Raw genomic sequence first — 13490 nt, 5'->3', positions numbered from 1 at the left:
ACGGCTGCTTGCCGCAGCCACGCTCCTGGTGGACAACGAGCCCGCAGGGACCAGAACAAAAGGCCCTCTGTGTTGACTCAAGAGTCGTCGGTGGAGGGTCGTGAAACTGCCCGCTTCCTTCCACCCGAGCCGACTGCACTGAATTACACACATACTACAGTAAAAAGCCTTACCCTTACTGGTCCATTTTTACACTCTCTTGGGCTAAATTAGCACTCAAGACTTTACTGTGTTGTACAGTACGTGCGGCGTGCGGGCATGTGTAGTATGCATAATGTAGTATGTCCGTCTATGCACGTGGTCATGTTTTGGCTGGCTGACAGGTGACGTAGTTGCTCCCCTACGGTACAGTTGAGCATTTGCCATCACTGTTGTCAGCCTCTTGACAATGCGCCTGCATGACTCAATGGAGACCAACTCAACAGGGCCGTTGACAGTGGCTGTTCATACACAGTAGAACCTGTTCCCCTCATGAACCAACCGAGGAGGTAACACTTTTTTATTTATGTTTCTCCTAATTTGGTCGTTTTGCCCATTCCAGATTTCCAGGGTATTCTTGTCACTACCCGTCACTTTTAATTCCTACAATTGGTCCTACGGAGAGCACAGACGATCACGTCTCCTTCAGTATGCTTGAAGTCAAGGCTACTACTTTTCACCTGAAGCCTTGATTTATACTTCGAGATTCACCTGGAGAATTCATCACAACACTGACATACTCCATCTCCATTTTATTAACCTTAAAAACAATGTCCTGAGAGGACGGCAGGGCTCAGTGGACCTCAGAATGTACACAAACGGACAAATAAACACATGTTGTATGCACACTTTTGTTTGTTCAACTTTTTGTTGCCTTTTCTTCACCGCATAAATTTCATTCTTCTAGCCCCCCACCCCCAACCCCTGAGCCCCCTCCCACCTCCTGGCCTAACTTTGAAAAAAGCCTAAATTCAGATACAATTTCCAGCACGGGGGCCAAGCGTATGAAATATGGATACATAAAAATGCTGCATTGCAGCTGCAGGGAGTTAACCTGCAGACTGTGAGAGTTGGGGCCGATGTTCACTTCCTCGCTTCCCCTCCTTGACGCCTCTCTTCGCCTTCCATTGATGCAGACAGGAATGGTGTGTTGCTATAGCCAGGGGAACCCGAATCCATAAATGTTCTGGAAACGCTTCCTCCCTCCATGTAGAATTAATGCAGCATGCGTTCAATCTGCATGGAAGGCCTGTCCCGAAAGTATTTTTTACATTCTATGGTCCCTAAGCAAGACTGTGAGGCGTGGGAACACAATATGTTCATCTTGGGCATTTCATACATAGGGGGTGGATAGGAACTATACACACACACACACACACACACACACACACACACACACACACACACACACAGGTGTGTGTAGAGTGGGCCATATGATGGTTTACTGGCTGACGCCTGATCGTATCTTTGCAGTTCTCCAAACAGCCCTGTCTCGCGGACTCCTCGCCGTAACGTATACAGTACAGCACCATTGAAAAATAGGCAGGATTTTCCTTGCCTACCTTGCTGAGAGACGAGGCACAGAGAGAGACGGTTAATCTATTCCCGAGGGAGAGCTGGAGAGTCAGTACCAGAAACCTGTGCTTTGTAAACGGAAGAGCACTGCTGAGATCAAAACAAACGCATTCGACATGCTCTCATTCGCGACTCCTCATCCACAGAGAACCTGGCACAGGTTCAAAGGACTCTATTCCCTGTCCCGGTGCATTGAAGCAGAAGTACCTGGGTGAGAGAGAGGCATGATTTTAGCATAGGGCACCTTGCCTGACTGTGATTCCACATAGCAATGTTGTTGATGCATCACACTGCCTCTGGGGGTTGTAAACTCCTTCCCAAAGTACATAAGATACATGAGTCTTCGTGTGCATGTGTAGCTTCCTTGTCATTGTGTGCTGGAGGGCCTGTGCTGTTTAGACAGCTGTGGTGTAATCAGTGACTAACCGAAGAACTCGGAAGCACTGAAGTACCTTATGTTATCCATGCTCAAGGCATGTTGATTCTAGTAGGTACATTATTGAGCAATCAATCACTACAACGTATTTCCTAAAACAAAGAGAATTGAAAAGAATGATTAAATGTTAAATTCTTCTTTCTTTCATTTGATATTCAGTAGTTGGTTGACAGTTTTATGTCTGAGTCTGAGTCATAGTGACGTGGCCGTGGTCTGCCCGGTCCTCCCATTGGCCAATTTTAATATAGGATTATTAACCACTTTCAATCTAGTGTCCCTGTTTTGGGCATTTCATTATCCTACTATAAATGCGCAAAATCTCTGCATATGTGTGTGCATGCGTGCGTAACTGTAGTTCACATATCTTGAGAACCATCCGACCGATTGACTTTGAACTCGGCGTGTGCATCGCTGAGGACCCGAGGGAGTGCATTGTCCAGTGTCCAGTCGGTCAGATAGGCCGTTGTACAGAACAGCCGATCCGTCTGACATGCCCATATACAGTATGGGCATATCAGAAATAAAATGGGAAATAAAATAAGCTCTGTAAAGGGATAATCTATTCACTGATATGACCTTCAGTGCAAATTTTGTTCACACAATACCATTAAAAAGACATAATATTGCAAATAGAGAATTTTGTTTTAAGATGAGGTACTTGATAACCAATTCCTGTGGCAGTGGCATGCAGCCTGCCATATGCATTCACCCAACTGTAATTAAATATAGCCTACAGTACAGTAGCATAATTGAGTTTAGATGTGCATGTTAGACAACTGGAAATGTTAATGCACCTTCTAGATGAAAGTTAAAGTGAGCAATTCTGAAAATGACACCACTGACCACCTATTATTGTCTCCGTCAGGCCGAAGGCTTGGCCGAGAGTATTTTGCCCCCTGTCCATCCTTCCGTCCGTCTGTCCGTGTGTGTGTGTCCTTTTTTCCGTCTATGAACAGCTAATCTCCGGCACCATTGGCCTGATCGGCGTGAAATAACGAAAGAACACTCCCAAGGAAAAACACATTTTCACATCAGCCTTTTTATAGCGCCACCAGGAGGCAGATTTTGGCAAAACTAATTTCTTGATATTACTCTTACAGATTTTGTCCAAACATCACACGAATCAGTACACATTATCTCTATAGTCATGTGATCAAGACGGATCTGTCTGATTTTTCATATTCCATCCTGATTGGCCAAGATTGGCATATAAAGTTTGCAGGAGTGGCTCATTTTTAACAAAATCATAAACCTCAAATCATAAACACGGTGTCCGATTGTTGTGAAACAAAAAAATGCTTCCGAACATTGCTGGCCCACAATAACTAACAAATCATAGCCATAATTAAACTGATATTCTCTGTGAGCAATACATTCTGTATAGTATTCAAACCCTAATATTAGTATGGTACTGATTATATTATAGGTAGCTGATATATTGCACTTTTACCTTAGCGCTTGGTACTCTTAGTTGATTGTTTTAGAAGAGAATGCACTTAAGACTTCTGGTGATTAGTAGTTGCTAATGGCTGTGTGCAAATTCAGATCAACTGCTCTAGCCACTGAGGAGAACCGGGCAGAACCAATTTTTGCCTCACCACTACACCACTACACCACTACTACAGAGGTTTGTCAAATTATAGGAGGATTAACATACTCTACCATACAGATTGGGAAAAAAAATATTGTATTCATAAACAAAAGTTACATAGTGCCGCTTTAAGCATTGTTGGTCTCCCATTCATTTTCACACAATAATTATCAGAATTTTATCTGTTAAAGGGCAAGACCACTTTGGTAGAGGTTTGGGTTGTGTAGTTGCCTTTGCCATGATGTAACTCCAAAGGTGGACAAGAAATCAAAAAGAATTGCTCCATTGATTATAAATGTATTATAATTCTAAATATGCTCCTCATTGACTTATATTGTACGGTTAAACAGTTCTCAAAGTCACTCTTTTAGCCCGTAAACGAACGTAAACAAGGTTGATTCAGATAATATTCAGATGATAGAACATCACCAAACCCAGTACTGTTGTTTTTTTTTTATTAAAATGTTAAGTTCCTGTTGATTTCACAATTTGTATTAGGAAGAAAACCCGGACTGGATCCGCGGATCTAGATCCGGATCTTCAAATAGTAAAATCAACAGGAAGTTGACATTTTTATAAAAAAAACAAAACAATACTGGGTTTGGTGATGTTCTATATTGTCTGAATCAGCTTTGTTTGTGTTTGTTTACGGGCTGAAAGAGTGACTTTGAGAGCTGTTTCACTGTACAATGTAAGTCAATGAGGAGCACATTTTGAATTATCAATTTCTAATCAATGGAGCAATTATTTTTGATTTCTTGTCCACCTTTGGAGTTACATCATAGCAAGGTAACTACACAACCCAAACCTCTAACAAAGTGGTCTTGCCCTTTAACATTAAGTGAATGGATTATTATGCATACAGTACATTTTTACAGTCATCATAATTATTATAATGAAAAGTTGAGTAGATTTAATGTGCTTTTATCAAGTATTCTTACATAATAAACAATAAATAATTTAGTGAAGTTTATTGAATGAATGAATGATCGGTGATTTGCAGTTTCTTTACATAGCCTACCATATTAGTCAAGTCAGCAGAAATGGCACTGTCAAGTCAAACAAAAGTAAGCATGTTTTGACGTCTAGTTGGCCTTCAAAATAAGAGCATTCGTCTCGTCTTGGAAAACAAATTGTTTTCAAAATAAGATATACTATGCAATTTATTTAAGAATGCTTAGTTTTCACTGTTGCTTCACTTAAAATATCAAATAACAAGTGTGAACATAGATAGTAGTTCAAAATAGGAATGATTTTGACTTACTGTATACTGTATATGCTGTTTTGTTTTTTTTGCAGGATGATTAGTTTTCACTGTTGGTACACTTAAAAGATCAAACAACAAATGTGAACCCATTATATCGTATCGAGAGATGTTGCATTTTGTCCATATCTTCAGCCCTAACTGTCGGTTCTTTTGCCGTGGTAATGGTATTATTTTTTATTTTTAAGGTCTTTAAAGGCATAAACTTTGTACTTAAAAAGTGTGCAGATACCCTGGTGTGTGTGTGTGTGTGTGTGTGTGTGTGTGTGTGTGTGTGTGTGTGTGTGTGTGTGTGTGTGTGTGTGTGTGTGTGTGTGTGTGTGTGTGTGTGTGTGTGTGTGTGTGTGTGTGTGTGTGTGTGTGTGTGTGTGTAAGCTTGTCCGTGCGTGTGGTGATACATTCTTCTTTTCCCTAAAGGGAGAGAGTGTTGGCTCCAACACACACTTGGAGTTCCTCGTATCAATAAATCATACTATCCTGCACAGAGTGCCATGGTGTTCCATCACTTTCTGCTCACCTCCATTTGTATTACAGATAGTCACTGTACAAACGTGCACAAATAACCACATTTTACACACTCACATTTTACCGTTTCACATTACATCTGTGCCCGAAAAGAAACAAAAAACGCTTCCGACGACTTCGGCATCAGGCTGATACAACAAACAATGAAACATTGGCAATGTGCGGGTGTTTGCATCTCCAGCTTGTTGAATGTTTTAAACATGCTGTGCTGGTGTGTGATGGTTTTGATATGACAGGAATACTCCCTATCTTCAAAGGCCAAGCAGTGGCGGGGAACCTTGCCCTATTTCAGCAGAAAGAAAACGCAGACTGCATATCACAATATTAGTAATATTTGCTTTAGCAGCTCTGTAGGGATTCTTTTTTACCACATCAAAAGACCAAATCTTATCTGCCATTGTTTGTCTTGGCCTCCAATCCCAGCATCTTAGCAGCATTTGGATATGAACAGAGGCATATCATGAAGCCTGTCGGTGGATTAGACAGTGGAAAGCTTCGGCTTACTGGATTCCGGGGGCCCGTATGCCGGAGTTTGATACTGGCTGCGGAAAAGACGATGAGAGCGAGAAAGAGCTGTGAACCCATTCACGGCACAGCACGTCAAAGTCCTCTGTCTAATGATTTAGGCAGAGACATCGCAGTTGGCATTTATGTGGTGAAATCATTTACAAGGAAAACCACCAGGGATTAGGGTCCAGTAAAATGTAATGACTTATAAAAAACAGCCTGAAGGGGTGGGGTATCCCACCCCCCTAGTATGACGTAAGAACAAATCGGCCACCGTGTGAATATGGTCAACTGATGATAACTGGTGTTTTTTCTCTCCGGGATGAACAGCTGCTCTTCACAGCAGGCATATATCAGCAGCTCTTCTGGACTGTTGATATATCATCTTTTTTGACACTTGGTCCTATGGGGTGGTTTGGTACTATAGTTGTACACCATCACTGCTTGTAAGAACAGGTCTTGTCCTGGAAACTAAACACTCTCCCATCCATTGAACGGTGGAGCACTTTCAATATAATGTCCAGAGTGCTACACATGCACTGAGTGAGATGCCTTTGCTCAATGTTTGTGTCGCTCCAACCCTCTGCACAGAAAAGAGACGTTAATGAGCGGAACTCTTCTCCAAAAGTTGAAACATTTTCTACTCAAGATTTTAGTGGGAAGTCGTCGGATCAGCGGATCTTAAAAAAATATAGTACGTCATCAATGTCACCAATATGGTGACCTAGCGGTCCGGGCACGTAGGCTCTGTTAGCGCGTCGCGGGTTCGAGTCCCGTTCCCGACGACCTTTGCAGCGTGTCTCTCCCCGTCTCTCTCTCCCTCTTTCCTGTCCATCTTCGTCCGTCCTAGTAATGGCAATATGGACAAATATCACAATATTTTATACCAAATACCTCGATTGTGAAAATGTTGTGGGGATGACTACTGGTGCTTTTACAAAATATTTACACAATGAGATTTTTATAAATAATCTTCTGTAATGTGTGTATGTAATAGCTAAGTCGGTAAAGGCAAATAATAGAACGGCTAGAACAGTCAGATACTGTACGTTCTGAAAATTCCATCACTTTCTATAATGCTAGCCTGGGATCCAGTCTGATTCGCTACGTTCGGCTGATTTCTTTTTCTCACTTCGCTTATCAGTCTGGCCAGCCTCCATTCGAGTTGTATTTTAATGACGTAGGCAAGTCAGGAAGTGACTCGAGTTTTACATTGGACAACACTGGTCCCGCCCCCCCCCCCCCCCCCCCTACAGACCAATCAGAAGCCGCGAGTCGTTTTCACTCGTTTGTGCACGGAGATAGGAGGCTTTCCAGACTGTGTAGCGAGTGAGAAACAAAATCCGCCGAACGTAGTGAAGCAGTCTGGATCCCAGGCTACTATAATGCAGTCCCAGATGAAATCTTGAGTCATATTACAATTTCGATTTAATATCGATTCGATATATCTCCCATCCCCACATGGGGGGGTTCAGTAAAAAAAAAAAATGTACTACTCCAAAACAGGATGCGGTCATAGAAAAATAAAGAGAAACAGGATAAACTAAATATCAGAGGAAAAGGCATCTTCTTGACACAGAAAAGCTGTGCAGTATTTATTTATCAGTGGGATTGAATGTTGTGAAATTTCTGCGTGTTTTCCAGAGCTATAGCTATTATGCAATTATAGATGCTGAAACAGATTACGTGCGGCAACAGTTCTGAGAGAGTGTCGGGAACTGTATAGGCCATGGAACTGAAAATAGATGAAACAAAGAGAAGGCTGATATTAATTCAAATCAGAGCTATCTAATCAGCCTCAGAACTATAGCCATGAGGATATCATTCAGTCTAGCAGAAAACATACTAGTTACACTTTAGCTTTTTGTAAATTTTGCATGGAAACTTTAAACCTGTTTTTTTCTCCTCTCTTATTTTTTACTCCATATAAATCATCTCTGGTTTCCAAACCTGTCTTGCGTTCCGGAGAGCCTGGACCACAGTTTCCAGTCATTTATATGATAATTGATTTCTCATGAAATCTCTCTTTATTCTCCTCTACAGAATTAGGTTTTTGCTTGAGTTTTTGGATCGCGCTCAAAAATGCTCTGCAAGGATTTCGTTTGTAAATTGGTAGATACATGTCTTTAATCGCAAACCATTCAATTCTTCTGTATTTATAAGCCATTTCATTAGTTTTTCCCGAGACAATTGAGTGTTGGGGGATCCTATTGTTTCTGTTTAGTCAGTGCTAGCGTGTGTGGTTACTAGGGGCAATTGCTGAAGTCACTTTCATTACTTGGTGTGTTTTGATGAACACACACTGCTAAATAGAGTCAGTCTTGACTCTAGTATTCTCCCTTAAAGAGGAGCACTCTCAACATATCAGGTCATTAACCAGATTTTCTTGTGACTCTTTTTAGCTTTCCAACATCTTCAACTACATTCCTGTGATCATCTACACTGCTAGCTGTTAGGTGCAGCATTCACAGCTTATTACTGCCATTAACTTTTACATGCTGCACCTTAAACCCATATGCCATTTATCTATGTATCATAAGACACTTTGAAGCCTTTGTCTAGCTTCTACGATATGGCCTGGAGAATGTCCGGCCTCTGAACCCTGTGTTACAACCATGTTTCGGGCTCCAGGAAGAGTTACAGACATACCTAGCTTTATAGGCTATTAAATGTTGACATTCTCCATCAAACAGCGATTCCTGTTTTCAGTGGATGTCACCCAGTTCCACTATCACAAGCATGACTCTCTGGAGTCTACAGATAGTTGGTTATCTATGGTGACTGCACCTCTGATTCAGAGATTTCTCCCCCTAGAGTCCATCTAGTTTTTAACCAGTCAAACGTGTACCTCTGGAGAGTGCAGGGGGCCCAACCTGACCCATGACCCTGGTGATCCAATGCTTTGACTCCTCAAAGGTTTGAATGGCCAGGTTAAACATACCACTAAGTAGTCTGGTGACGTGTACATGGTTGCGGATATAGGAAGAGTCCGTGGGGGCCCCCCCATTTAAAGTTAATTTATGACCTGAATCCGGACTGGTGGAGCTAGCTGTCCCACGTTGCTAGTCTGTTATCGGTTATTCGGGGGGGGGGAGGGAAGGGGGGCACATCTTGCATACCTCGGTTTGAACGCCCGCTGCGCACTTGCAGGACGGCAGGACGGAACATGTAGTCGCACAGACTGCTCAAAAGTTTTTTGAACGTTGTAACGCGGAGTGATTTGCAGAGAGCTGCAGCTGTCTCCGTTCTGGATCAGGAGCAAAGAGGGAGGGGGGCAGGGGTCCAGGGAGGAGGAGGGGGGGGCAGATGAGATCAAGGCAGAAGCTGGTCCAATTGGATCTCAGGTCTCTGACTCCCTTCCCTCCCTCTCTATCTCTTCTTCCCGTTCTCTTATGCTGGCTGTGAAAAGCTCTGTGGTGCAGGGTTAATCTGGTCTCCATGACCAAAACGGAACTGTCATATTCTCCAGTATTTATTTTTTATGTAAATATCCATTGGATATTTTATGTTGATTGTCTCATGTTAGTACTTTTATTTTAATATCCCATAATATGAATATTTTCAACCGTTTCATACATTTCAGAGTCACTATGCAATATATAGATTTCCTAATTTAAACCTGTTATCTCTTTACTAGATTTAGATTAGATTTTTGTATGTCTTCTCTGATTGCTTTTCTCTTTATCCCGCACAGCGACCGGCACCATACCTCCAGCTCCATACCAGTGCCGACCAAGACCCAGCACAGTGTCTCGGCCGTCTCTGAGATGGGCTTCCCCTGCCACACCAGCTCCCCAGAGCGGGGCGTAAGGAAACGGGCCAGCTCAGAAGCTGATAAGCTCAAGTACAAGGTCACCCCTCCTCCCAGCTACGATGCAGATCTAGCTGAACAGCAGCCCCCTGTTGGCCTGGCGCCTCCTTCGCCCTCTCCCAAACACCTGTCCTCTTCTCTGGATGCTGGCATGGCATCACTCAGCCTAGCCAAGACTCTCAATACCAATGAGCATGGAGAGAGGGATGAAGAGGGCGAGATGATGGTGGTGACGGAAATGGAGAGTGAGGCGGGGAAGGCAGACGGAGAGGCTGAAGAAGAAGGAGAAATGCAACTGCAGCAGCCTACCAGCACGGTGGGCTTTGAACCCCTTGCTCCAGGGCTGGACACTGGTGAGGAAGCATTGCCCCCCAGCCAGCACACGGAAGCCATGAATGGCTCCCTGGTACTATCAGGGCCTAGCGGCCTAGTCCCGGAGATTCACTGCTCAGTGGAGCAGGCAGAGGAGATTATGGGTACTGAAGCCACAGGCCTGGGCTTGAGCCTGGGGTTAGGATTGGGGCTGGGGCTGGGCGATGCGGCCCTCCTGGTAGAGGACTACCCCTGCATCCCTGTGGAACACGCCGTAGCTGTGGAGTGTGACGAGCAGGTGCTGGGCGAGCTAGACGAGGCCGGCTTTGAGGAGTTCTCCAGACGCATCTATGCACTTAATGAGAACATGTCTAGCTTTCGCCGACCCCGCAAGAACTCTGACAAGTGAGTCACAGGGCATGAGTGGAGAGATGGATTTGGAAGTTGGACAAACGTAAGTCAGGGACATGAATCAAGACGAGAGGCGCTGGAGTCCCCAAGCATAGCTCCCTCTCCCATGAATCATAGAATCAAAAACAACATAGAAGCTAGTCTGGAATAATGACCAATTTGCACTTCTTGTAAACATTTCTATACTAATCCTTAAAATGTAATACAGTTCAAAGCAATCGGATTGGGACAGTGAACTTAAGTTGTTTGTATTTGTTTCTTACGAGAGGAATATTAACACATTCTATTGATGTGTTGTTTTTATTATGTTGACGTTACTGGTTGATCCAGTAAGCAAGTCTTACTCTTAAGGCAGACAGTAAATGTCACTCATCATAATCTTTTTTCAAGGTCGTCTTCTCTGTCTGAAATGTAGCGTACTGCATCAAGGAGAAATATATGTTTTAACAATAATGGATTATACCGAGCAACTCTTCTTTAGAGTTCTTTGGGAAATTAGGCTAGTAGCATCCTGCTTGTTGGTAACATGATGCATGGTGGTGTGAGCTGCACGGTTGCAGCTTTTGCACTGGTCTGACTGAAATATAAGGACACAGTCTGAAAAAAGGTTTGAAGTATTGTTATTGGTCTAAAACCACATTCACTGAACTGATAACAACTTAAGTTCACTGTCACAGTGCTTCTTGCTTCTGAGAGTGTGAGCAAATGTATGTGACTGAATTGCTTCCCAGGCCTTCATTGTGTGTGTGTGTGTGTGTGTGTGTGTGTGTGTGTGTGTGTGTGTGTGTGTGTGTGTGTGTGTGTGTGTGTGTGTGTGTGTGTGTGTGTGTGTGTGTGTGTGTGTGTGTGTGTGTGTGTGTGTGTGTGTGTGTGTGTGTGTGTGTGTGTGTGTGTGTGTGTGTGAGAGAGTGATAACTTGCCTCAACATAAACCGGAACTGGAGGGCATGTGCTTTGCATATGACCAATGGCAGTCACACTAGTAATCCCACCAATGATCTTTTGATCGGTGTCACCAAATAGACATGGCAGCTTGCTATCACAAAGTGAGGTGGTGAGCTACGACCAACAGTCCAATCAGATGCTCCCTTAATGTTACGCCCTGCAACATTAGGCCCCTCCCATTCAATGGGGCTGATGATGAAATGGGGAGGAAGGGAGGAGCATATGGCACACAGCAGGGTCACGATGCAATTGTTTTCCTATCTCCCATCTCCTCTTTTATTTTCACCATTCTAATGTGCCCTGTCAATATTATTCTCAATGTCAATATAACATCCAATAATTGTCATACTCAGTAGACCAAAAAACTGGACTGATGTCTGTATACTGTTCAAATGTCTCGCTCAGGCTCCGTATCCACGTTTTAAATCTCCATCTCCCTCGTCTGTGATTTAGCTTTTGTCCCCCAATGTCTCCCTGTTTTGAAGAATTATTTGCTATCTTGCACTGGTGTTCATTGGCAATGACTTGCGTTATTTATGTATAAATGTGTATTTTGTCTAGAAGGAAAGCATTGTTTCACTATATTTCCTTCTTTTTTTTTTTCTCTCAACCCAAATAAGAAGTCACTCAATGATGTTAAAAATATAAGGAACTGTGTATCGGTCATGAATGAACCACAAAATCCATCATGGATGGAAACTTACATGGTCAGCTGCTTTGCATTGCCTGCCGTAACAAATGAACTATGTCTGTGGTCACTGTGGCCATTGAAATGTAATGTATTTAAGATGAACGATGAACCATAATACATCCTTTCCATAAACTGCTCTACAGTACAGTATGTATGTGACCATGTACATATATTTTGTATTGAGGTTGTTTTGTTATTAAAGACTTGCAGTCCAATGGCATGGATATATGTAGCCTCCAGGGAGGTCTGCCTGCTTTTCTATTGGTGTTGGTACAGTATGTTTTGGGTTGGACTTGTGGGTGGTTGGTCTGGGCAGAATTGACAATATTTACACGTTGGCCATTTTTGTCTTACGTCATACTTAGGGTGGGGTTTCCCACCCCGAGTATGACGTACTGTAAGAGCAAAATGGCCGCTGTGTGAATATGGTCAATGGTCTAAATTCCAGCCCTTGCAATACCGGTGGGGAACACAGATTCTCAGAGACACTGTCTTAAAGAATGATTAGACTCACTTTGTGTTTAGATATATTCTATCTAAATCTTTTCAAATGACTTTGAGAAGGACAAATCAGTGCACAACAATACAGTATTGTGTGTCTTCTGGGCTGCTGGCAGGTGTGACTGTGAATCAGTTAAAAACTGCATAGTATCATCAGTAAGTCTTTCCTGGATAAACGAACATAAAATAAAATGAAGTTGTTAAGGTCGTAGATCTGATACATGCAGGGTGAGTCATTTCTCTTTGCTGTCGTTTAGATTTCTCAAATCGTAAATTCTAAGTCTTGTGAGAAATTGGTTCAGTGCTGTCCTGTTACCACTGCATAATGAGTTGTCTGTTCCAATTTCCCCACTTTAACGCTTCAGTTTTTTCCCCCTAATTTGCTGTATTTGGTGTTTTTAGATGGCAAAGACCAACACTGCTCTTTCCTGTTTATAACCTCCCAGGTAATAATGACCTTTTTTATAATAAGCTGTTTGAGACTGAGATTTGGCTCCTAGTGGAGCCCCAGTAGCAGTCAACACCATATGAGTTTAAGTAAAATCTAAAAACATTTTGGTTTGGCGGAGGTGTGAAATAGGAGATTGTCATTATGATATTGCTTGTTAAGATAAACTTCCCCCCACAGGAATAATAACCTTCACGTTGAGATACGGCAGTTTTGTCTGTGTTTTAAAGCCTATGTTATTACTGAACGTTGTAGATCAACATCAGACAGCCAAAATGTTCCACAGGCTTCTGCTCCTAAAGCCCATATTTGTTGACCTTGGAACAGTTCTCCAAGAATTGATTCTGTATTCCTTACATGCTGTACAAAGATTGGAGAATACACATTCCATTACCTTTAATATTTGTTTATATATTTTTATATATAAATATTTATACCTTTACTTTGACCCAAATAACTGATTTATCTTCTCTTAGTTTTATCCTTCAAAATGTT

General features: G+C 42.5%; 1 protein-coding gene across 1 annotated transcript in view; it reads left to right on the top strand.

The window, feature by feature from the left end:
- The window catches only part of uvrag (UV radiation resistance associated gene), a 104890-nt gene extending 92629 nt beyond the window's left edge, over nt 1-12261 (top strand). The window contains exon 15 of the mRNA XM_080434882.1: nt 9572-12261. Within this exon, the coding sequence (XP_080291008.1) occupies nt 9572-10409 (838 nt within the window). The 3' untranslated portion in view covers nt 10410-12261. The remainder of the gene's footprint in view (nt 1-9571) is intronic.
- The last annotated feature ends 1229 nt before the right edge of the window (nt 12262-13490 follow it).

Source organism: Gymnoscopelus braueri (genome assembly GCF_963280865.1).
Source record: "Gymnoscopelus braueri genome assembly, chromosome: 8".
NCBI classification, from domain to species: Eukaryota; Metazoa; Chordata; class Actinopteri; order Myctophiformes; family Myctophidae; genus Gymnoscopelus; species Gymnoscopelus braueri.
This window is presented reverse-complemented; position numbering and strand designations above follow the sequence as displayed.